Consider the following 25,997-nt stretch of genomic DNA (forward strand, 5'->3'; position numbering starts at 1 on the left):
AATATTGTAATTAGCACCTGCCCCACAATCCGTAAAGACAATCTAAAAGTGCAGTAAGAAAAGTTGCGATAGATTACTGCATTTTTGTACAGTGCATCGGGTACTTATGTCGTCGCAAAGCAAGATATTTGTGCCTCAATCAGGTGCACTTGAGTATATCAACAGAGACAGACCTGCTTGAGGTATAGATAAAAACAAAAGACAAAGTTAATAACTGAGGTATATTAATAGATTTGCGTGCAAGTGTATCTAAAGGCACAGAATTATTTTATCACTAATGAGAGGCGATCTACGAGCCCATTTTACGGTGTTACAACTTGGGGGTCTTTACATATACCATGCGGTAATGGCCATAAAACGCAAGAGCAAAAGAAGCTGGTAGGAATAACTAAAAAAGGAATGTCACTAGTTGACAACTAGATAGGCATCTTGGTGGTGCGCTGATTGTCAGTTTTAGTGAGGCATCAAGCAGGTTTTTCACTGGCTGATGGCCATACAAAATCAGGCTCCTATAGCATCCAGCAGACTCAGCACTGGCAGCGAGAGTGTGGACAAAGGCTGCCCCAGCACAATCTTTCACTTCTTTCAGATATGGTGCGTCAACATGCCTACAATGCCAATACCTCCATAAAATATTTAGCAGTCCCCCGTGAATCCCAAGTACCATTGCAGCCCCAGCTGCGACCCTTTCTCGGACCCTAAATTATCCTTACGTGTCCTGCACCTCACGACGCCGTCACCGCAATTGACCTTTTTCATGGTTCGGCCACGATCGTGGCGCGCCCTCGCGGGTATCGCTCGAAACACTTTTGGTGGCTCTGGCACCGTCTCTCCGTCGTCCGCGCCAGGCCTGGCGTGCCTCCCGGTCCATGTGTTTACATGTCTCCTCTGGTGGCGTTGTTCCGTCTTTCCCCATTATGAACGTGTCTTTCTGTCTTCGTTTGGCGTGCATATTTTCTTCGAAACGGCTGAGAACGACCTGGATGATTAACAAAAGCTACTGTCTACGATACAGAGGACCTCGTTCGTTTTTACACCTTTAGGGTGCATAGACATTCGACGCTGCGTCAGTTTCTACCATCGACTCGGAGCCACTTAATTGTCACTTCGGTATCGAGGCTTGCAATTGGCTACTAAAAGAGGGGTCCGCTTTCAAGGCAGAGTCTTAGAGTGTTATGTAAGGAAAGTATTGGTGACCAGTTTCGGTACCGACCCAACCACCTGCCCTGTGCGGAGCTTGTGAGCCCCGTTTATAAGGCCCGGCCACTACAAACAGCTGATTTTCCTCCCCTTGGTTGCTTAAGTTATTCGAGCTTATTGCGTCCGTCACTTAGCCGTCCTGTGTACCGCGTGAACGCACGAGCATCACCGTATTCGGGAATTTGTAAACAAACTAGGGTGGTGTGAAATCCGGGCGGTCTTGATATCGCGAAGGCTCGCCGGCACCAACAAAAAGTAAGGAAAGGTACGTTATAAACAATCTCTCTTTAAATTCAGCACGTTTACGAACCTTCGACAAAGTGAGCCCAGCAAACAAAGGAGTTCACGGTTGCTTGCCAAGGCATTCCATCAGGGTTCTGTCTCCGTGAAGCTTAAATTCGTTTCCCACGCTTTAAATGTTTTTCCTGCGACTGATATTTTTATCTGTTTTTTCTTCTCTTTTCACATGGCAAGACGCGAATGTCTATAGCACACGCCTGAAAGACGGAAACCTTTATCGTGTTATTCTTTACTTGAGTGCCGTGTATGGCGTGACTACGTCACACAACCTCGCGTGCACATTTACTATTAACGGGAAAATAGTGGAGAGTGTAGGCGAGCTGGTGTAAGTTGAACATGGTGGTAAACTTGATATACGAATATGCATCGAGGACAAGGGCGGAAACAGGACTTCTTTTGAGAAGTCCTGTGTCCTTGATCTTTTATCCTTTCATGTATTCGTATCCATTCACCAACACGCTCATTTTTAAGCATTAAACCTGAGACTGATGTAGGAAAAGGGAAACGCAAAAAAAAGAACAGGCATCGTCTCAAGAGACGTTGCCTGTCCTTTTTCTATGTCCTATTTACTGTATTTAAGTTAAAATCAGAATGTCGCGCCGTCACATTGATGATCCAGCCGGCTGACGGCGATTCGCGTCCTAAGCATTTGAAACCAGGGCAAAATGGCGGGGTGTTTGACATCGAGTCTTTTTGTGCACCACCCGCAAGGGCTGCTGAAACTCCATAAAGGCTTCCATTTGAACCATTTTTGCTTTTATTTGCGCAACCTACAGCTGCGCGGTGGTGAGGCGTGACGACTATGAAGCCAAGCCGCTAGAATAGCGGAGGAGTCAAGCCGAACCAGCACTGTCTGTGCGACCGAGCGGACGAGAGAGCCACCAAAAATGGCGCCTTTCCCTTTCCTCCCTCTCTCTCAGGGTCGGCGCATGCGCCCAGCAATCTCTGAAAAAGGTCAATTGTGGCCATCAAGTGGGTGCTGCACAGGGCTCGTATGTGCACCTGTCCACAACACGTGCTGTTTATTAGGCTGTGCATAGAAGCAGCTGGGGTGGCTCTGCGGTAGCATGTTCGTCTCACAATCAGTGGATCCAGAATCGATTCGCGAGAAAATCGTGGCGGGTTTTGGGAATTTTTTTTTTCAAGTGTTTCGCGATATCGACAACGGAGGCCCTACAACCCCAACTTCATCGTTCTGAGTGGGGAGAAGAGCCCCTAACAGCTATAGCTGTGAAACTATAATTTACGAAAGAAGAGTCAGGATGCAGACACATCCTCAGTAGCCAAATGGCCCACCTTCCATCCCTTGTAGGTGTTGCGCTTGATGACCTCCATGTCCCTCAGGGACAAGATGGGCTGCTCCAGCCACAGGCGGCGGCACTGCTCCGGGCTGGGCTGCAGGATGTTTGCCTCAGGACCAATGGGGCATGCCTGGGAATGGCACAAGGCAAATACTGTCACACTGACTCAACTGAATTTTGTAATGAGTTTGTTCATTCACGTTTTTACCATAGGCATTACAGTTCGTCTCTTAAAATTCATACCACAGTTTGACATAGCGCTCCCTAATGTATGATAGTAAAGCAAAATGGGGCATTTACGTGACAAACCAACGAAGAGTAGTTGCAACGGCCCAGCTATAGGGTCTGCAGACTAATCTGAACAATCTTAATATTTCGGATGGGATAATGTATGATGACAGAGTGCCGCTGTAAGAACAGTCCCACAATAACTCATCATTCGGGAGATTGGCCAAACTCATCTATAGGGGAAAGCTAGGTGTGGAACCACCTAAGAATGCATCACCTGCATGGTCCTTTTATATTTTTGCAAAAAGTAACAAAGCTAGCTATTAACTCTTTTTATTAGGGGTGTGCGAATACCGAATAGTAGCTTTCGAATCGAATACCGAATCGAATCAAGAAAAAAAAAACGAATATCGAATCGAATATCGAATAGTGATTTTATTCGTAGGAATTTTTCAAAGTGTGCTCCGAATGCGATTATTATATGTGCAGAGTATGCGCCTGGTGCAGAATATACGTCTTGTACAAAACAAAAGCCAAAATGTAAAAAAGTTCCGGTGAAAAAAAAAAAGCAGTTGCTGTTGAACGTTGGGCACTAAAGATCCAATTTTATGGTGCAAACATAATCTATCTACCCTAAACGTCACAAAAAAAAAAGTTACAGCCACGCGTGCCTTTTTTTCTCTTTAAAAACACAACCTAACACCACAACTTTTTTTTTTTTTAATATTTGTATATCTCAGAAAAGGGGCATTTTGCGATACAGTATAGACCACTTACAACGTAACCGCTTATAGTGCAGGACCGGGTATAACGCGGTTTTTTTAAACCACCGGTTCGCCTCCCATAGAACTCCATGTAATTACATACCGCTTAAAACGCAGGCGCGCGAAGGGAAATACCGGTTATTGTGCGGTTTCTGGCACAGCCCGCCGACCGCGCCGACGACCGGAGCAGCGAGCACGCTTGCCTGTGCGACACTAGATAACTAACAAAAAACATAAATAACAAAAGATAATAGATGCGCAACGCTTGCGAGTGCCGCAAGCGTTGCGCAAGCGGCACTCGCGGGGCAAGGAGGGTGCTCGAAGAAGCGGGAGAAGCGAAGAGAGAGGCTTCAGTTGCCCTAGCGACGATGGGACGCACACACGTGTCGTTCACGTGCGTGCGTCCCTCCGCTGCGTTGGAAACCAACAACCGCAACGACAGACCAATAGCAGGTCGAGGAGAAGTGTTCGCGCGCGTTGCTTGCCCGTCGCGGGTCGGCTGCTTCTATCCGCGAACATGACGTCGGTTGTGATCAACGTTGTGATCGTCGTCGTAGACGGCGTTCATCTCATCGTTCCGCGTAAAAGCGCTATCCTTGACTGTGAATTTTCGTTGTGTGTCGCTATGATAACCCAGCACGTACTGGAAGGGAAGATCCACCTACTCGAGCGGCGATGTCGTGGCGGCGCTCTCAAGACGGCAGAAACGCCCGTGTCGTCGTGTTTGTTTACTTCGACTACAGTGGTGATTTCTAAGCATTTGTGTCCACGAACATCGCCCGGATTTCTTATTTGGCGCATTTCATGCGTGTGCTCAAGTTCAAGGTATTACTGGCGCGTACCGTATGAAGGATCCGAATTTTCGCGCGTTTTCATCTCCGGAGAAAAGTGATTAGGGTTAGCAATCCTGAACGCTCGCAACATCCGTCCGCAACCCGCGACGCCGCTAAGAGGCTGCGCCAGGCAAAAGCCGCTCATTTCTTTCAAAATGTGTGACACACTTGAGAGAGAAGTGTACTAGTCTGGTGAAATAAAGACTTTCCTCAAACTAAGCTTTATTTTTCATCTAACATAAAATAAATTCTTTTACAAAGGTAAGTTGTCACATGGCATGTATTTTGGCCTGAAAAATTGATGTTTCGGTTATAACGCGGTACCGCTTATAGTGCGGATTTTCGCGACTCCCGCGACATACGTTATATGCGGTCTACACTGTAGTTGGTTTCCATTTTAAGGAAAAAAATGGCACCTGGGATTTGATTTCACATAAATAAATAGACAGGTGTTAAATCTGAGTAAACAGCAACGAGATATACTGACTTAAACAATATAATCTAAAGTAAGAAAAAAAACGTGGTTAGGTGGCGCAAGTCACCGTCCAACTGCCGCTACGCATCCATTTTTCCGTTTATCTATCCTGTTTTAGAGAGCCTTGATTTAAAAGAGGGAGCAACCGAAACTGAAACCACAGAGATGGCTCCATCACAGATTGATCGTGAATGCGCATGTGTTGTGTTGTCGCGTGGAAAGAAGGCGAACAAACAGAAGAGCGACGACGCCTGCCCTGCCTGCCCGAACCCGACCGACGCTTTCGCCTTTTCGGCACCTTCTCGCAGTTCGTAATTCAAACGCGGCTATCGAGCTGTTGGAAATCCTCTCAAATCTAGGCACACTATTTTTTCCGTTCCGTTTCTTCCGCGCCAAGCCTAATTCTTTTCACGAGTAAAGCCCCTCGTTTCAAATTGAAGCGCCGATGTAAAACACATTTGCCGCACTCGCAGAAATCGGCTACTGCACCACTGCACGATCACAGAAAGAAAACCAACGTTACCACGTCGGCAAAACCAACCGAGTTGTCGTTCTGATTCGGAATCAGAATTTGCGGTTCCAAAAAAACGACGATGAAAACTCGGTTGGTTTCGCCGGCGTGGTAACGTTGGTTTTCTTTCTGTGATCGTGCAGTGGTGCAGTAGACGATTTCTGCGAGTGCGGCAAGTGTGTTTTACATCACGTTTCAATTTGAAACGAGGAGTTTAACTCGTGAAAAGAATTATGCTTGGCGCGGAATAGCGGCGCAAGCGGGATGTTTCGGTTGTGATTCAAGGGTAGATTGTGTCATGATCGTGAGTAAATCTTCGTGCTATAAAGTTTGTGGCGTTCGTTACTTTTCTGTTTTCTAACCTGTGCGTTAGATTTTTGTGGAACGGTCGGACCAAGAGGTGTTTCTCGCATGGTCTGTCTAACATCACGGCGCTTACATCGGGAGAAAAAACTGCTTTTTTGTTTGCTCCGCGCCCACCGCGCGTCTTTGGCCGAATATATCGAATATTCGAGTAACCGAATACTAGGAATTCGATTCGCGAATCGAATTATTCGGGAACTTTCTATTCGATTCGAATTCGTATATTCGAGTATTCGCACACCCCTACTTTTTATACCACGGGCAAAAGTGGTAACTTTTAAGAGATGGACAAAACATTTTTTTTAAGAACTACTTATTGTAGGGTTATGATACACCAAACTGTACCCAGCTGCTCTTTAGAAAAAAAGAGGTTTATACTAATGTCTGAAAAAAGTATGGGAAATTTAAATGCTGAACTTGCAAATTGTGCAAAAATGATAACAAAAAGTCTGAACATTAGCAGCTATAATTAATCATACTATGATACTTAAAAATCCTAACCATATAAATTAGAGTGCATACAGAAGACTACCACTTCTGTAAGTCCGAGAGCTCTAGCTGACACTGTCTTTTTTTTTGGCCTGTCAGCAAGTGTGCCTCTGTGGCATTATGTTGTCCATGGAAGCACTGCTCTAAATTCTCCTCTGCTAGAGTTTTTATGGCTTGCAGTACACATAAAATGTAAGTTCTGGCTCAAGACCACCTGGAAAACCAGAATGAAGCACCCGTCCATGTTCAGCGGCTCGAAAATGAAGCGTCGCTGTAGGGGCTCAAATCAAATTATGCAACATCATCTCACCACTGCTGCCATTAAAAAAGTGAGCAGCAAAATATGTTATACCTCGATTTAACGAAGTCACCGGGACCAGCTAATTATTTTGTTAAATCGGGAACTTCGTAATATTGAGGAAGGGAGACCTCGCGCATGAGCTGCGCAGGGAATCCAAATTTGTTCGTTAAATCGGGAAATTTGTGAAATCGGGTTTCATTAAATCGAGGTTCAACTGTATCTTTGCAGCAGTCCCCATAGTCAGTAGGACACCATGTTTAAAAGGTGTTGTGCAGAGATTTATTTATGATACCTCAGCGGCTTGGGAGAAAGCGCAAAATGCAATCGAAACCAGAGATGTAATTTTTCGGCTATCCACGAGATGGCACGTGTTCCTTCGCGCCATATTCCAATTTTGGTGGTGCTTGAATCCGTTGATGACAGGTGATCAATAAACAGTGGGAGAGAGTTAAACAAGACAAATAGTATAGGTGCCGAGCAGGAATGCAGAGCATGCCACCATCGGTTGATCACCAGCACCACCGTGGCCAAATGAGGCGACACCGGCGTACGCTTGCGAGATGTCGTTTTTATTACCAGCTCCGAGCGTTGTGTCGTCGTTCTACCGTGCATGTGCAGGGGCAATTGTGTTCTTTATAAAGCAGAACGGGCGGATGAAAACAGTCTACTCAAACTTTTCATTAGCACAACTGTCCGCAAAATGTCATTCAAACAAGACGTGTCTGCAGAGCAAAGAGGAGTGAGGATGTCAAGAGATTGATCTGACACTACGGAGTCATCGCACCGAACCCAAATACGACATCCTACTTCGAGCGCATTAATTCCATACATTGAGTCAAATAGCATATTTTTAAATTCATTTAGAGTAATGTAACGTGAATGGAATGCTCATTTTATACCGCTTACGGCAGTTTTTCATCTCCGATGGCATTGTATTTTCCGTGGCCTCGACGGGAAGCTGCGGAATTTCACGCCTGCTAGGCTTTCGGAGCTGCAACGGTCCGGCACGCAACAATGTCAACAGCTTTAATGTTTGCTCTTCTGCGACAGCTGATAGCGATGTTAAGAATAAAAGAAACCTTGATTCAACACCTTCGAAGAAATGCATGAACAGCCCCACGAGCAAGGGACTGGCAAAAGGACCTTCCCAGTATTGCAAATACTTTGAGCTCAATGGTGCGACATGTCACACCAAACTTAATTGTCCCGAGGCAATTGGAAGGAATAAACTGCACTAAAGTCGTTCTAGGTAAGCTTCTGGAAGGAAAAAGAGTTTACTTTAAAAAGCCATCCACATATCTGGAGATAGTAAATCACTGATTGTTGTAACACTATCCCCATAATATTGTTGGTAAAATAAATTTTTAGCAGCAATTAAAATTATGATCCATTATGCTTCGCTTAAAGGGGTACTCCACCGATTTTTGAGCTACCTCAACTAACTATATTTTCTGACTCCCCGGCCTTTGCCCTTTCTGGTATGATATTTAGTATCGTGAAATTCATAATAGTTATTGCGAAATCGACAAATGAAAATGATGCAAAAACAAACATTCAAATATACCCGCCCTTTTCAGGGCCGTGACGTCACTGGAAGGTTAGCTTGCCAGTCGGGCGAGCAGTCTAAAAAATAGAATATGCCAATCATTTGTTCCGTGCTGGAGCGCGGGGACTGGAGCGAGCTTCCAAAGCATTCATTTGACACCATGAAACTGCTTCGAATCAGTTGGGAACAAATTCTACAGTACAAAGAGTGAACCCCTGCACTTCCAATGACGTCACTTTTTCATTGTTGCCAGTAGAGACTTTCAGTTTGAAAAACACGATGTGGACCAAAATTGTAAATTCAATAACTTCGTGAAAAAAAATTATTTTGACCTAATATTTGGGATACTATTTTGGCGATGTTGTCTGGCGAGTTTGGCAAAATTTCAAGCAAATCGGGGACCATGAAGAAATCGGCGGAGTACCCCTTTAAAAAACCAAGGAAGGTTTAGAGAAATAAAAACTAGGGACCAGCAGTCGTCTAGTGAATCAGCTCAAATCTATTTGTGCTCAATCAGTGCTGATGCTCTCCAAACAGTTGGCAAAGTGTAGAGCCTCACATGTAAATCTGGTCAAAATACTAGCTTCCAACCAACACAAAACTCATAATTAAACTCAGCATAAGGTTTTGTTTGCAAAGGAAATGCCTCCTCAAGCGCAAAAAATAAAAGCCTAAAATAGCTTATTTCAATTTTTTTAGTATGTTTAGCATGGTATTTTTTTATTTTTTTTCATTACAATCAAGTCTATATCTTATGGTGCTTGGATCGTAACAGAGGCCCCACACTACAAGTGTCATCCATTCTCACCCTTGTGCATGTTTTTCAAAAGCAGGTCTTTGATGTTTCCCAAATAAACTTCACAGCGTTTTGGCTGTGGTAAGTTAAGAAGAAAGAATAAACATAAGGAACAAACGGGCCAACACATGCATCTCTCTCTTTAAGTAAACAAAATATCTGTGTCTACCATATCCTGTATGCTGTTCTTTTTCCATAATTACAGTTCATCGTAAAATAAAAATTGAATAGCTTACTATTCGAAACTACAACTCAAACTTCCGAATATTTGCACGATCCTACAGCTACACCCTCGTTGCGGCAGAGCTGTTCTCGCCTCTAGAATCCCGGTTCAAGAAGCGGGTCCTCACCAGTGACATGACAATCCTCTCCCGGAAGGGGTCGATGGGAGGGTTGGTGACCTGGGCAAAGAGCTGCTTGAAGTAGTCGTACACCAGGGGCTGGTACAGGGACAGGCAGGCCAGGGCAGCGTCATTGCCCATCGAGCCCAGGGCCTCTTTCCTGTCGGAAACGTGGGCGTCAACCAATCAATCAACCAATTGATCGACGCGTCTCAGCCGGCCGATAACTCAATACAGGCTTTCCGAGCCCAACCTAATCACTTAGTTTCAAGTGTTTCTTAGAGGCTTGAAATGTAGACAAAACTACTGTTCATCAGGTAAGGCAAACCCTGAAAATGTTTTGTTTGGAAGTTCCTGCGAATAATAAGAATAACCAGAAATTTAAAAAATGGACGCATCTCCACGTAGTGAATGATGTTGATTGGGGCGAAGCTCTGGTGGTGCTGATGATACTGATTTTATTGTTCATAGGTAGTGCTAATGGTGCTGATTCTTTTTTATTGCTCATAAGTAATGCTTAGTTCCGGATTTCGTTTTGACTTCATTATTACTGCTTTATGGTCGGTGAAATGCAGAGCCAGTGGTTCTTCTAGCGGATCAGCTTGGATCCGCCAGAAGCCGTGGGAACGCATCTCCACCGCTTAAGTCAACGGTCCATGTCAGAAAGAGAATGTGTGGTATGGAACGTGGATATATACGCAGTTGAGCATTTGACCGCAGTGCCTTCTCGTCTATAAACGTTGAGCCAATGCATGCAAAGTTTAACACGATTATATACGCATTTGACCGCAGCGCCCTCTCCTGTATAGACGTTGAGCAGCTACATGCAACGTTGGAGTGTAGCGTACTGGTTAAGACGTCTGCCTCGTAAACAAGCGGTCCTGAGTTCGAACCCCCGAGCGGACGGACGTTTCTTTATTAAAAGTGGGCAGATCCCGGAGGCAGTGTAATCGATGTGAGCACGGACGCTGGACAAGGCTAGACCCTAAGGAGCTTCGCCCCTAAAAACTGGTATGCTGTAAAAAATTGCACGAATTAATTTATTATAAATTGAATAGCATTGTTTTCAAATTATTTTTGGTGTGCCCTATGTCTACATATCAAAGCAAGTGTCTTGAGTATTGATGTTTAGTGTACATGTCTGCCATGAATTGTGAGTTTGTAAATCAATCTAAAATTTCTAAATTTTTATGCCTCAGTGTTATCAAAACGATGTGTCAGTACCTTCTTCAGTCTTGATATATGGTATGGTTCACATTTTTGGCCCCATATACAAGATTAATTGTACTGGATCTTATTCTTTATCATCGTCTTAATTTTATTAGGTGATAAAATAGAAAGTGATTGACTTCTATGCAGAGCTCTGGTGTCAAAAGAGGATGCTCAACAAAAGCCAACTACTATCCAAATTGAAAACCAGTAACAGATAGAAAGAAACTCTGCCCATTGATTTTGTTCAATATTGTTTGCTTGTCTTTGCTTCTTCCAAAAACAAAGTATATATTCAAGGGACAGTGTACCGTACTAACCAAAAAGAAGGGACAGATTGTAAAAGGCGCTACATTGTGTTACAGCATGCCTTAGCAGATGGAAAAAGCTAGTCCCAGTCAGGCAATGAGTGTGCCAGAGTAATGCTTACGGAAGCGCTTCACAACAGAGAAACCACTCGCACCGGCTCACAAAAACTGTAGAGATTACCATTTATGCATCGTCGTTTCAGCATCGTATGATAAAACAACATATAAAAATGAACTAAATAAGAGAAAAACTGCACACAAATCGGATACTAACTTTGAATAAAAAGTTTGAGCAACATGACGCATTGATATGGACACAGTCTGAAAAAATGCATCTTGGTTCATTTCCTCCGTTTCCAATCCCGGGCACAAAGGTGACCCGACAGCGGACTCACTCTGTCTGCACCATGGGGAGCAAGAGGAGGTTGATGGTCTCCGGAGAGTAGCCGAACAGCGGCAGGCGGCGGTCCGTGAACACTGAGCTGCTCTTGGAGCACTGGCGCTCTATCATCGGGCTGAGGTCCGGCACCTTCACCGGACCAGCAGCCTCGTGGAGGTCATCCAGCGTGAACTGCACGGGGTTTAGGCTTGCGTCAAGCGTGGCTTAAAGGGGTACTCCGGCGATTTCTTGAGCTACCCCAACTAACCATAATTTTGGAGTCACCGGCCTTTACCTTTTCTGGTCTGCTATTTGGTATCACGAAATTCAAAATACCTAATTATTGTGAAATTGGCAAGCGAAAATGATGCCCAAAAAACATTCAAATATACCCGCGCTTTTCAGTGCCATGAAGTCAGCGGAAGACAGGCTTGCAGGTCGGGCGAGCAGTCTAATAATGTACTATGCCGAGCATTTGTTTCGTGCTGCCGTGTGCACGTGCTGGAGTAAGCTTTCAAAAGATTAATTTGACACCATGAAACTCTTTGTAATCAGTTGGGAACAAAGTCTACAGCCCAAAGAGTGAACTCCTGCCTTCAGCTGACGTCACTTTTTCGTTGTTGCTAGTAGAGACTTTCAGTTTGAAAAACACGATGAGGACGAAAATAGTATAATCGATGACTACGCGCAAAAATATTACTTTGGCCTAATATTCGGGATTTCAGTGGTGTGTTTTGTGTGTTTAGCAAATTGTCGAGCAAATTGGGGACTATGAAGAAGGCACCAGAGTATACCCCTTTAAGTACTGTCCAAATAAAACGCAAAAGATGCTGCACATGAAGAAAAAAAAATTCTGCGCGCTTTGCAAAACACGTGAAGTTGTGGCACGTGCGTATGTTTTTAGTGAGGTCATCTACCAAGCAAACAACACAGCTTTCCTACTCGCCTACCTGCTGTCGTCTCCTCCCCTTTGTTGTTTTTGGAAGATTGGGAACTGACAACAATGGTGGAGCTAGGCCTTGACAACAGTCAGCAGAGTGTGAGTGGCTGTCTGGCTGTCTGAACCAACATGCTGAGCAGGCTCCAAGCCTTTGTCCAAGAACACAACCAAAGGGGAGCTGCCCGCCTCCCGGGCAGAAAGAAATGTGCCAAAGCGGATTGGAACCGGACAAAAACCTTCACTTTTCCTGTACAGCCAATGCTTTGACTGCAGAAAACATGTCCTGTTTGGGCAGCCCTTCCATAAGATCTGTCCTGTGTCTTCATTTTAGAATATATACTACTGCAAATGCCACGTGGGAAAGTCAACAGGTCAAGCAACAGAGTCTCACCATCTCTTTGAGCCACTCGCCAAGAGGTCGCTGGCGTGCGATCTGGAGCTTGAGTTCTTCGTCCTTTGTCACATTTTTCTCCACAGTGTCCACCAGCAGCATGCGGCCTGGCCTCAGTCGTCCCTGCAAGACATCAAAGAAAAGAGATGTTTCAGGCGGGACAGTGGCTAGAGATTTAACTTCTGAACTACACAAGGAATTGGAACGAAATTCACAGGGAAGCTTCAACATCAGATATAAGTGTATTGTGAAAACTTTTAGCTTTCTAGGACAATTGAATATACCTATATAAGATGTGTCTCTCTTCATTAAGAAATCTATAATATGCAAATGAACCTATTAAGCACCACTTTGACTGCTTGAATATAAAGTGGGGGATGTGGGACTTTGGGCTATCTTGTTTTTGTAACTCTAATGTAAATATTTAAGAAAGAGCCATTACCTCAAAATATGAGATGCATATCTGCCCCATGTCAATTTTCGAAAACATTGTTTTTTTCTCAATGAGGACTTGAACTTAAAACAAAATAAAGTAGATAGCCCAATTCCCCAGTAAATTTCAGTTCAGAAATATCTTGATTGTAATAATCAGAATACTTTTACCTTTGAACAAAAGATTCCTTCGTATGAAATTTGCAGCAAAAAGTGGAACGGAAAAAAATGCATTCAAACATTGAACTCATTTACTTTGTTACTGCCTCACAATGTGTTGAAAATATTTCATATCAACTTCTATTTGGCATATAGTTATCAAATTTAGCGTAAGGATGTATACAGTCAAACCCCGCATCAACAAAAAAGCTGGGAAAGAAAATTTTTTTAATTCTCGCGAGAATTTCGCTGTTCTCGAAAATGGACAAATGAGCACACCTATCACTTTCGAGGACCAAAATTTAATGCTGTCCTTAGATTTCAGAATCATAGAAAGTGAGCTGCTCAGGATACTGAACTCCTTCGCAATATCAGACTTTTTTCTGCCTTTTGCAACTTTGGCGATGATCGCAGACTTCTCCTGAAGCATCAAAAACTTTTGTTTTTTAACGGGAGGCGGCATCTTTCCGACAGGCCAAACAAAAGGTAGTAAACAAGGCGCGAGTGATCTCGGCGTGCATCCGTCACGTGAAACATCACATAGCTATGTAGTTGCAACAGAAGGGCTAGCAAAATGCTGTTTTCAGCGACCAAAAAAAAAAAAAAAAAATCTTGTTGCTATCATTATTATTATTTGAGCAAACGTACACAACAATGGCCGCGCCGATGCTTGTCGGAAACGTATGTGCCCGACTTGACAGATGAGTGTGCTGCTCTACTTTTCATACTTCACGGGTCCCAACTGACTCATGTGCCGAAAAAATGTTGCAGATCACTACCTCCAACTTTCGTTAATGCAGGACAGTCTTTAAAAACACTTCGCTGTTGAGAGGGTGCAAATGCACTGAACTCTGTGGACGTTCACCGTGCCGCCAGATTTCTTCGTTGCCGCGAGAATTTCGTTCTTAATGGCTTTCGTTATTGAGGGGTTCAACTCTAATTAGTTTCTACAACCAAAAACCTCATATTTGAAAAATTATTTTTTAAAACCAAATTTGAAATTTAGGCTTATGTCCCCCCTTAATAAAGTTTTAGCATAAGGCAGACACTGAATCAATTGATCCACTGTGCATTGTTCTAGTTGGTTGATAGTAATGGTGAAACAATTCAAGATATGGCTCTTGTTTCGGTTGAGAAAATATTTTGAAGTTGCTGGTAGTGACAGTATTATGGCCATAAGCCACAATTGCCACGTTTGCTTGCACACTGGCTGCACTTGTGTCACAGCGGCCCTGTTAGCTTTAAACTGAAGGTCTCTAAACAAATATTGTTGACGTAACAGTTATTCCAGCACCTATTCTTATATTTCATGTGAAGCAGCTCCTGTTTTCAGTTTCTCTGCAAAACACCGATGCACGGGGGGAAAAGTACTCCCTCTTGCTGTTACACATGAGTGACACTTTTAGTATAGTAAGTTGGTTTGTGCTCAGCATAGTGGGCTGAAAGCAGAAAAATTCAGAACATCCGTTTAACATTAACACAACAATGTTACATATAGGGCCGATTTTCATGAGATGATTGTATAGTTATGAAAGAGCATCAGGAAAAATTATTACACTGCTGCTAAATCTAGCTCAACTTAGCAGGTCTTGCTAATTAATTATCATCAATTAATAATGACAATTAATAACTTATAAATAAAAATGTGACCATCCTTTCGCTACATACTCTGTCTCCTGACTCTACCCTTAGTAGGATTAAAGCATTTAGGAACATTTAATTTTTTTTTTTTAAGGCATGCATGATAATTAGCAGCCAGAAATCGTATAGTTAGCTACCTAACATTTTTAAGGCAAGAAGTGGTTAGGAAAGTGACAGACCTTTTGAAATCAAAAAAGAAATTGAGGCAGGACTGAGAAGGAAATGCAAGCCCAGAGAGCGACAAACCTTTTGTAATATCAGCTCCGAGGGAATGTCCAGGACACCCACTTCGCTGGCCATCACCATGTACTTGTCCTTGGTGATGTAGTAGCGGGAAGGACGCAAGCCATTACGGTCCAAGATGGCCCCCACATAGCGCCCGTCAGAGAAGGTCAGCAGTGCTAAGAGAAGCAAAGTGGAATAGAACACTTCACTTGAAGCCACTCCATACTCAATTTTACAACAAGAAACAAGCAAGTTGTGTGCATAGTTGACACACTGCATGAAGTAGTTATCATAAGATTCGGCCATTAGAGGCAGGAGCAATGTTTTAAGGTGAAACATTCTTTGACTCGTCAGATTCAGCAAAAACCAAAAAATTGACAGCGGAGCTCGACGCTGATTGGTTGGTATGGCTGGTTCCGGTGAGTATGGGAGGTTCTGGAAAACTGCCAGGCTCTAAAACCCGACTAGCGCCAGCATATTCATTCCAGGAACTGCGATCAAGTCTATATGTGATGTACTATCCGATGAAGAGCGCGTGTAACACAATTGCCCAGCAGTTTGCTACACAGTTGCGAAAGAGTTCAAAAATGTACATTTTCAAAAATAAAATATATAACAGACCTTAAATGCACCTAAAAGTATCACAACCTACAAGGAGAAAGTAATGCTCCACAAGAAGGTTAATTGTTTCTACTCTGGTTTTTGATGTGAAAACAAGTTTTTTTGATTAGTGCCGCTTTTTGCTATACAGCACTTATACACCGTAGCAATTTACTGCAGAGCGATGTACTGCAGAAACACGACACTGTAAGAAGGATGTCATGCTTGCATACAGTGTGGAGAAAGCTGCCCTATTAGAACCACTTTACTGCTCTACTGCACAACTGCTTCATGCTGAAAATAATGTCAGCTTGCTAGATGGAAACACTCCAAAGTTGCATTTTATAGATCACACTATTAGACCAGATCAGGTTATTACAAAATTTAGTAAGAAATAAACAGTAGAAGTTATGGAAGTGGCATTTGATCATTTGTAGCAGGTTTTGTAACAGGCAAAATATTGGTTTGGAGCGGCCACTGACAGTTTTGGAGCAGATGTCAACATCTCTTAACACGTCACTTGAAAACAAAAGAAAAAAGGAATCGCTAAATGAGTTTATCTGTGATAATGGTTGAGGATTCCTCTCTGATATTGAACCATATTACAGTGATGTCTTGATATGGAGACTTTCATTCCCTCAAAAAACCATCCGTAATGTGGGTTGTCCACAATAATGGGACGAAAATGTATGTATTTACCAACTTCATTCATGAAAACTTGGGACAATGACCAACAAACATTTCTTTCAAAAATGTTTTTGATTTCTGCTTGTCGATTTTCAGACGCTATATATACTATTCAATTGAGAGTTTTAGTAGATCGTTCCCATATCTCCGATACCCCTGATAACGATATGATGCGTGCGCAAAGGCGGCGGCAGAGTATCGGGTAGTGTTATGGGAGTCATCGGAACGATCTACTAAAACTCTGTAATGACCAAACCTCCACTGCAGTTTAACCTCGTTACAACAGATCTGGTTACAGCAGACATTCGCTTATAACATACTGATTTGTTAAGTTTGGTTGGTCTTCCTATCTGTGCCATAATTGAGCCAACTTCGCTTATTATAGATTCTGTTATAACATATACATTCAAATGTAATGGACTATATTAGGGAGCTCAGAAGTAGTTCAATATTCCATTATAGCAGAATCTTTGACAGCAGTCATTATTTCGGACATTACGCTACTTTGGTTCGGTAGCGGTCGCATCCATTTTACTAATTGCGGTAACCGCACTCAGTGCCTAGTGAGACACATATGACCGCAAAGTACACAGTGATGACGATCATCGGTACAGCTCGATAAAAAATCACAACCTTTTAAAGTTTAGAAGTTTTAATGAACCAGTTCTTTTCTAATAGACATTCTCATTTCGTCAATCTCACTGGTTAGAACAGACTAAAGTCGACCTACAAAGTCTGTAGTAAGAGTAACTGCTTCTACACACTCCTTTTACAACAGACCAAAATCTTCATCACTACCAAGGTCTATTATAATGAGTTCATACTGTATACGCAGGCCCAAGCACCTCGAACTAAAACATACTAAAAACCTTGAGAGAAGTTTTCATACATCTTCTTCGATGCACTTCTCCAATGAAACGCAACAAAATAAAAGAGCCCAAGTTTGAATTCAGCAGTCATTCAGAAATTATACGGGAGCAGCGAGTGCTTGCCTGGTCCATCCCAAGGCTCCATGGCACAACCACTCCACTGGTAGAACTGGCGCTTCTCGGGAATCATTTGGTCGTTGTTCTGCCACGCCTCCGGAACCATCGTCATCACAGCCTGGGAAATTTCGAGCAAGTGCACACAAAGATGTTACTATATACAGCAAAAATCCATCTGCATATGTCATACAAACGTGCGGATAATCCGAAAAGCAATCTTGTATCATGCTGCTCTACCATGCCTCTGGCACCACCATTATCACAGCCTGGAAGCTGAAATGCAAGTGCTCACGAATATATATGCAACAAAAAAACTTGCATATATATTATAAATATGGAAATAATAGCGTAAACAGCCTGCTGAGATTGAAAACCGAAATGTTTAACGTAGATATTATACGAGCCAGCAAAACCAAAACGAGTGCTGCTGAGTCTATTTACAAAAAATTAACACATGTAACAATTACCAAAAACAGCACTGCACTAGTTTTTTGCCTCGCAAATGATTTTATGAATGTGCAATACCCCAAAATAGCACTAATGTAAAAGTGAGCACAGCCTTGGCAGCGGTTCTTGTTCACGTTACTCGAGAAAGTAATTAAAATTACAATTACAATTTCTCTTGGTTAAAAAGTGTTCAATTTGATCACTCGGTTACTTGAGAAGCAAAGTAATTGGACGTTAGTTGAAGAAGTATCCGTTACTTTTCTGATTAACTTCAAATTTTCGAAACGACAAATTTTTCTACCGGTTTGAAAACTGATCTTTTTTGGACTGATCATCATTGGATTGAAATCACCGAATTATAAGCTATATTTATCTTCTTGATTCACCAGATCTGATAAACTTTCCCCTTTTCCGAGTCTTGGTTTGAGGGTCCTTTGTAGGGAAGCTTTTACAAACAAAGGACACCAGCGCAAAAAGGGGAAGGAAAAATACTAACAGTCATGAGTAATTTTAGTACTTTTAAGACCAATCAGATTACTTTAGCGATTACTTCCTAATAAATGTATTCAAATGAATACAAAATTACCCCAAAAAGTAAGTGATTACAACTAATCTGATCACTTGTATTGAGTACCGTCCAACTCTGCTCAGAAGTGGCCGGTCGGATGAAAGTCTTAGAGCCAAATCTGCAAGTTCTACGTGCAAAGCCGAAGAAAGGCATCTGGCACGCCCCAGTGAAGGACTGACGATTCTTTTAGACCACCCGGGGATGTGCAACCGAAAGCTCGGTTACACGGCGCCCTCTCTGTAACAAGCTTCCGTCAGATCGCGGGCAACTCGGCCGGGATTTGAGCCCGCCGCCTGGGAACCTGTGAACCTCAGATCCACCGGGGTGGCCAACGGTCGCCCGGAGAGCGAGGAGAATCGAAGGAGGCACCTCGGGCAGCGAGCGCTGTCCGGCCATGACAAGGAACTCGAGGACGGTGTCCACGCTGCCGGAGTCGGACAGGTTGGGCTCCACCACGGGGTACAGCTCCTTCAGCTTGTCCCCGAAGATGGTGGTGTGCATGACGCCCTCGCGAGCTCGCATCAGATTCACGTTGCCCCGCAGCGTGTTGATCTCCCCGTTGTGCGCCAGGACCCTGCACAAGGAAAAAGGTGCGAAGGCGGTGAGTTACCGAGCTTCGCCTTTTGACGCTCAAATAAAGAGGGTGTGGTACGCTAACCCTGTTATTTTTACACTATGTTTTCTATCATGCCCGAAGCTATGGCAACTGACGCGTCGCTACGATACCTAGCTTCCTCGGGGCTTGGTCCCTGATTCAAGCCGTAGATAAGTCGTGCAGAGACTGAACCCTAGAGAAGCGAGCTTTCCTAGCGAAACATTGGCTCCCATTCTGCAGATTCCAAAAGGTACCTGTTCGAGCCCGCGCCACAACCTACTGCATGTTTTATTTGCTTTCACGTACCATATTTGCACGAATATAACGCGAGTTTTTTTCGAAATTACGTGCTCCAAAACGCACCTCGCGTTATATTCGGAATCGAGTTCAGCCACGAGGCGCGCGAGTCTGGAGAAAGCCAGAGGAGAAAGCCATCCCCCGGCTCAATGCAAAATATCCGGTGGGAAAAGAAGTGGGGGTGTGGAAGGGAATTTATGAGCTATTGGGCTACGTGAAGGGGAGAATAGAAAACATAAAAAAGCATTTTTATCGCTTTTGTGTTTGTACAACGCGCGCATGCCGCAGAAACTCGGCGCGCGCGCGCGTCATGCGGGCACTGGCCAATTCGAGCCAAGCCAAGCCGGGCCGAGTCAAGTCAACACAAGCCAATCCAAGACCACCAACCGCGTTTACGCAATCGTGGAACACGAGGCATTTGTTTATGCAGAGGGACCAGAACAAGAAGTGTGATCGTGTATCGGATTCAGTAGTCTTTTTTTCTGCCTGCACATTGTTTAGTTTCTGCTCCAGAGTGATCTGGTGTTTGTGTGTTGGTGCTTCTGCTTCGTGCCTTGTTTGGATTGTGGGCTGCCGAGGAGCTCGCAAGAAAAGAGAACTACCAGACAAGCAGGTGCCGTGCTGCTGCTTATCTGCGTAGTCGCCAAGTGGATTGTAAACGGAAGGACCTGAACTGTGAGGATGAGTGTAGTAAAAACATAAACTGATATTTCTTCTATTTCCATTGACTTTTCACATCTGCTATGCCCCTGAGTGCGAGAAATTGACGCATCCTCGGTTCGCGTTATAATAGTAATAATATTTTTTTTTTCTTTTTGAGGGCATCAAAACCTGCCCTCGCGTTATATTCGTGGTCGTGTTATATTCGTGCAAATACGGTAATATCCAGTTCATTATTTTTTGCAGATATCTACTAATAAGAAAGTTTGAATTACACTAGCGTCGACTACAATGTTCTTCAGCGAGTGCTGCATCCATCTGCGTCGTTTCGAGGTCGCCCGAGCGAGGAGGGAGTCTGCGTGTACCTGAGCGGGTGTGCCCTCTCCCAGCTGGGGAAGGTGTTGGTGGAGAAGCGTGCATGAACCAGGGCCAGGTAGGTCTCGCACGTCGGGTCCTGCAGGTCCAGGAAGTAGCGCCACAGCTGGGTCGTCGTCAGCTGGCCCTGGGTAGCGGAAGCAAAGACAACACAAATTGAGGTCGCTGACAGGTCGAGAAATGCATAGGCGTGGCCTATCACGTTTACGCTTCTTAATTTGCAATTCATACCGGCTAATGTCGGAATCTCATTGGCCGTGCAGTAATAAGGAAATGCTAGGGACTTGCCTTACCCCAGATTCCGCTGTCAGTGGGTTCATTCGATTTATCTGCATCTACAGCGCCACCTGCACTCAGTGCACACCGCCACATTTGATTTACGAGCGCAGCCGAACTCAAAGCACAACCGGAAGTACATTGTCTCACACTTTTTTGCACCACGCCACATTTTTCTTCACCAGTGCAGGCTGGAGCAGGTAAATTGAACGAGCCTAGCGATAGTCCGAGTGCAAGACAGGGCATGCCAATTAAATGGCAACACGAAAAACACACGGGGAACATGTGATGACGACGCAGCCAATAGTGCGCTATCGTCGGTTGAGGTTGAAGAGAAGCAAAAATATGCGGGCTCATTTGGAGGGTAAACAAATGCAAGGGTGCGCAAGGAGCAGACAAACCTGCACGCCGTATAGGCATTTGCGTTTAGATGGCGCGAAGTCGGTCTACATTTGAGGCACACGGCGACGCTAGTTCGTGCCGTGGATGGGAAACTTGGTCAGTCCAGTACGGCTGCTAACTTGGGGTCTATAACACGCACTACACAGTACTGATACATGAACGTACTGTATGTCGGTACGACGGTCATCCAAATCAAAACAGGCAGAGATTTAATTCAGGATCCCTGCATTCTGTAATGGGAGCTTTTGTTCAATGTGCAATTTCGTGACTCAGGAATACAGCAATGGAAAACGCTGGAGCTGAGGAGAAGGAAGTAGGAAAGTAGCTGCTGCTCATTTTTAAAGCCAGTGCAGTCAAAGAGCCAATTTCAAGGCCAATAAACAAAATGGTTTCCCCGGTTTCCTTGAGACCATTCCTTCCCCTGCTTTTCCCTCCTCCTCACTTAAAAGCAGCACATGAAATCCCCCAAAATAAAAAATTAATTTGTCGTTGTTTCAAGAAAAAAGGGAAAATCCATGAGGAAGTTTTTTCTTTTCTGGTTGTTCTATCATTTTCTTCAGTCATCTTCCATCTAATCAGTAGGTTTTCCTACACTATATTGTTTGCATAGCTATTCGTGACTACATTTTATTGGCTATAAGTATGCACGAGTATCCTAGGTTCTCAAAAAAAATGTTAAAGTAATTATCATTTCTCTATACATGATCACTGTTTTGATTATTAGCACTTCAAATCTCCTACACTTGCCGCATTTAGAAAAATGACATTTTAAACAGTAATTATTGTGCTGACTGAGTGCATTTACCCCTGTACATAGAACATTGCAGAACACAGAGAAGATCCATTCAATTTACACCACACATGAACAATAGGTGGCTAGCTCCACAAAAGCTGATTACATGCTAAGTCAGAATTAATAACACATAATTTTCCTTTTTTGTGGTGCCTGGATTAGTGTTCATTCTAAAGGTCCTTGGTACATGATCAGGAGCAGTAAATGAAAATTGTCTTTACCGGTTTGTTTAACTTTCTTAAGACCAATTCAGATAGATAGTTTCTCAGAAAATTTCATGCATATGAATCTCTGAACTGAAAGCAAAATTTGCACATGAATTATGGTTGAGCTGGTGCACACTGGAACACAATTGGCACAACGGGACAGCAATGCATTTTCGTGTCTTGCTCAGAATCCTTAGTGTAGAGCACAAAGTTGTGCCGTCTAAGTCGGTGCCACAGATAGCACATTTCCTCTGCCACACTTAGTATATTTGGTGATAGTGTCACAGTTCCAAAAGAAATAAACAAAATGGCAATCGCTTGTTTATGCTAACTGTGACATGTTATATAAACACATGTAGATATGGTAAAACAAAACTTTGGAAATACAACAAAAATTAAGTTGTGTAGGATTGTGCAAATATTTAAATTTTCAAATAGAAGTTTAGAATAATATACGCTATTCGATATTTGCTTCGAGATGAACAGGGATATTTTCAAAGCGTCGATTGCAACAGGTTAGCCTCGTTGAGCGTGCGTCTTACCAAGCACCGATGCACTGAGGAGAAGTAGCACCCGCAGAGCTCGGTTCCGCGGGTGTCGCTTCTCCGCAGTGCACCGGTGCTCAGTAAGAAGCGTGCTCAACGGGGCGAACTTGCAGCAATCAAAGCTTCGAAAAAGATCAATACTGGGATCTGCGCGTGTTATCGGTTCCCGTGGCACCTAAGGTTGCACCCAGTTTCCACGTGTTTATTGCGTTGTGAAACGCAAATTCGCCGTGTCCGCGATCTGTAATATCAGTTCCTGTATCATGTAATTTGTAGCTCCCCTTCATATTTATCATTATTTTTTTATAAAGTTTTGCTGTCTCATGCCAGAAGATAGCCCACCGCATGTTTTTCACCATTTACCTCTATTTTGGGTAAGTTCCCTTAGAAGATTTCATGGTAGGTAATTAGCTGGGCGTCTCTATAGGTCTCATTTTATGTAAAATCCATGATTTGCTTGCCATCTCAATGTAGGCATTGAACTTTCTGAGGCCACAGTCCACAAGTATAGTTAGATTAAGATACACTACGCTTAGAGATGGACAAGCAGAAGCTGGGGAACGACCCTTACGAGTTCAGCTGAGTTTTCGAAACCATGGTGCAACACTAGTGAAAGGCTTGGAGAAACTGTTTGGTATTCAATTCAATAATACTATTCAGTCAAAGCCACTATTTCCTTCGGGCGCACTATGGCCCATGTTGCTGCTGCGCCAGAAAACTCCAAATTCATTCATTCCTTCGAATTAGCTTCTAACTCATAATCCACTATTTGCACATGCTTAGTTACTACACAACAAAATGGAGTATAGGCAGTGTTGCATATGTACATTAATTATTTTATTTTTAGGTTTAAACATAACCACATTATGATACCGTAAGTATTCGTTTTTCTTTTCAAATTTTTCTCTCAAATGTTGTACAACACAATAATTTTTTATTCACATACATTAGTAAGATGACACTATTTTTATTAAAAATTAATTAAGAATAATGTAGAAGTTTGGGCTAGTTGGTATTTCATGATTAAAAATTAAAACAGCGCAAGGACACGGACAAGAACAAGAAGGTAGACGAACAAGGCGCTGAACAAGGCGCCTTGTTCGTCTATCTTCGTGTCCTTGCGCTGTTTTAATTTTTAATTAAGAATGTTGTTTCTAAACTTTTTAGAGCAAACAGCTAAGAGGTCACTGGGCATATTTACAGGCTTCTGACAAAAAGTGGCCCCAGAAATTAAAGAAAAAACAAATAAGCGAGCCATTCCTGTGAGTACAGAATGAAACCAGCATTGCTTGCATCATATATAGTACTGCATAACCACCAGCCAAGGTGCCTCAGTAGTTCATCCAAGGCTGATAAAGGTTGCAAATAACTTTCCTCCATAAGAATGCTAGCAACAGTAGTTTCGTGCTCTAAACTATAAACATTTCTGGCAAAGGTTTTTTTTCTTCTAACAAGTCATGCTCAGTTTAATTTGTGAACATCAGTATCTTGAGACTTAAAAACTCAAAACATTTGCAAATATTGACATTCCTGAGGCAAAACCTCCTCACTGTAGACAAAAAAAAAAAGTACATCATGAATAATGCTTGTAAGTTGAGCAAAAAATATAGATAGCAGTGCCACAACACGGAATTGCCTGCAAAAGCATGCAACCAACCTTGTAGACAATGGTATCAACGGAAAGACTGCAGATGTAGAATCTCAGCTTGTCAGTTGGAATCTTGTGTGAAGAGGCTTTGCGGAGCACGAACACCTGGAAAAAAAGTTCAGATTCCCTTTTAATATTAATGATGGCGGCAGCATAAAACAAAAAGACCGGCAGAGAACACTGATGATCTAACTTCAGCCTGTCTTCATTGTTAATGCAATTTGTATTTCTTTACTCCTTCATTATGGCACGTGGGCACTCAGTTTGTAGAATATTCATGATATAATTTTCCCCTGAGCTTCAGTGGAATTGGAACAACCAAAAAGCAACAAACTAAACAGTATTGTCTTTCAGCTGGCTCTGAACTGTCCCCTTCATTTTTTATTCAAACGCAATATCCTGTCTGTGCATCCATTCAGACCTCATTCCATCTACTGTAAAGAGGCTTGATATATATGTTGCTATCTTTCAGCCATTCTTGTAAAGCACACTGTCCATTTATTAGTTTACTGAAACTGATTTCTGCTTGTGCTGGTGTATCTAAGAAATTCTTTGGCTGAAGAATGTCGACCCAGTGACAACATACAAGTAAACTTGATCTATTTTCCAGAATAGTATTTGAAGGTGCAACTTTTGTACCGTCAGAGACTGCACTGATGTTAATACTAATATGAGCAATCAGTTTATTCCTACCACTTTATAGTGAGGGCCAAAGAAAACAAAGTTCATAAAGGCAGCTCGACAAGCCCTCAGCCTAAACAGGTTAATAAAAAATTAAAAGAAATGAAAGCAAACATCTTGGAAAAGCTTGTAGAAGAAGCTACAAAGTTTCTACAATTTTATACAAGAAATCACGAAAGGTGTATTTTTAGTTGAGACATTTACCTATGTGAGGTTCAACAATTCTTAAGAGGATATACCAGGGGTGGCCACACTGACCCGGCCTAAGAGCCGCAAACAAAACCACGAAACTTCAAAGAGTTGCGGAGGGGGGGCTTTCGTTTAGAGCATTAAACGAAACTCGAACTACGCACAATTCACCCCGAGTCAAAAGCAGTCCAACTGTACGTAAGGTAGCAGTAGCACAAGACTACCAAACCGAAACTTGTCTTTCGATTTAAAACGCGTTTAATTTCCCTATTTGGGGAAGTGCTCGTGTGACCGGGAGGTTGGCGGGGGGGGGGGGGGGGGGGGGGGTGTAGGGGAGGGAGCCGCGAGCCGCACTTTAACACATGAAGAGCCGCAGCTTGGCCACCCCTAAGATATACCCTTCTTCTAAAAAGACGTTCCACGCACCTAGATGCATACCCAAACCCAGCAACTTCTAATTCAAGAAAACACTAACAAAAGAACATAATACTTCAGGGAGAGTGACCATGCAGGTCCTGAGGCTGTCTTTTGAGTTTTCCGCCCCTCTTGACAAACGAGCGAGCATATCTATAGTCATCCAAGAGTGTGGAATGCTCACATCTCTCTTGAATGTGTCTCCAGTCTGCCCCCTGGTGGCCACAATGAAGACGTGCCTCATGAAGGGCTCCGTGGACCTCGCCACAGAACCCAGAGTGGAGTCATCCGTGGGTAATGTCCGCCAGCACAGAACCTATGGAAGCAAGCAATTACTCACCTTCCTAGAGCAGGTAAAAATGTTAAATTGGGACCAGCTGAGAATCAACTGGTCCAAATGAAAATCAAGCGGTTCCAGCAATAATTCAATGGGACCATTTGGGGTTCAACTGGTACCAGTTGAGGGGTTAACCGATACCAGTTGAGGGGTTAACTG

At 43.3% G+C, this 25,997-nt stretch overlaps 1 protein-coding gene across 2 annotated transcripts in view; it reads right to left on the bottom strand.

Moving 5' to 3' along the window:
- LOC120849612 (glutamate synthase [NADH]) overlaps positions 1 to 25,997 on the bottom strand; it is a 187,408-nt gene that overhangs the window by 80,421 nt on the left and 80,990 nt on the right. For both annotated transcript variants that reach the window (XM_042292012.1, XM_040221857.3), the window contains exons 5-14: positions 25,686 to 25,817; positions 24,227 to 24,322; positions 20,338 to 20,474; positions 18,790 to 18,994; positions 17,412 to 17,523; positions 15,154 to 15,308; positions 12,676 to 12,798; positions 11,361 to 11,536; positions 9,458 to 9,608; positions 2,797 to 2,931 (exon numbers count right to left, since the gene is read on the bottom strand). In XM_042292012.1, coding sequence (XP_042147946.1) covers positions 2,797 to 2,931; positions 9,458 to 9,608; positions 11,361 to 11,536; positions 12,676 to 12,798; positions 15,154 to 15,308; positions 17,412 to 17,523; positions 18,790 to 18,994; positions 20,338 to 20,474; positions 24,227 to 24,322; positions 25,686 to 25,817 — 1,422 coding nt within the window. The remainder of the gene's footprint in view (positions 1 to 2,796; positions 2,932 to 9,457; positions 9,609 to 11,360; positions 11,537 to 12,675; positions 12,799 to 15,153; positions 15,309 to 17,411; positions 17,524 to 18,789; positions 18,995 to 20,337; positions 20,475 to 24,226; positions 24,323 to 25,685; positions 25,818 to 25,997) is intronic.

The sequence above is a fragment of the Ixodes scapularis genome, unplaced genomic scaffold (genome assembly GCF_016920785.2).
Source record: "Ixodes scapularis isolate PalLabHiFi unplaced genomic scaffold, ASM1692078v2 PGA_scaffold2__306_contigs__length_199485367, whole genome shotgun sequence".
Taxonomy (NCBI): Eukaryota; Metazoa; Arthropoda; class Arachnida; order Ixodida; family Ixodidae; genus Ixodes; species Ixodes scapularis.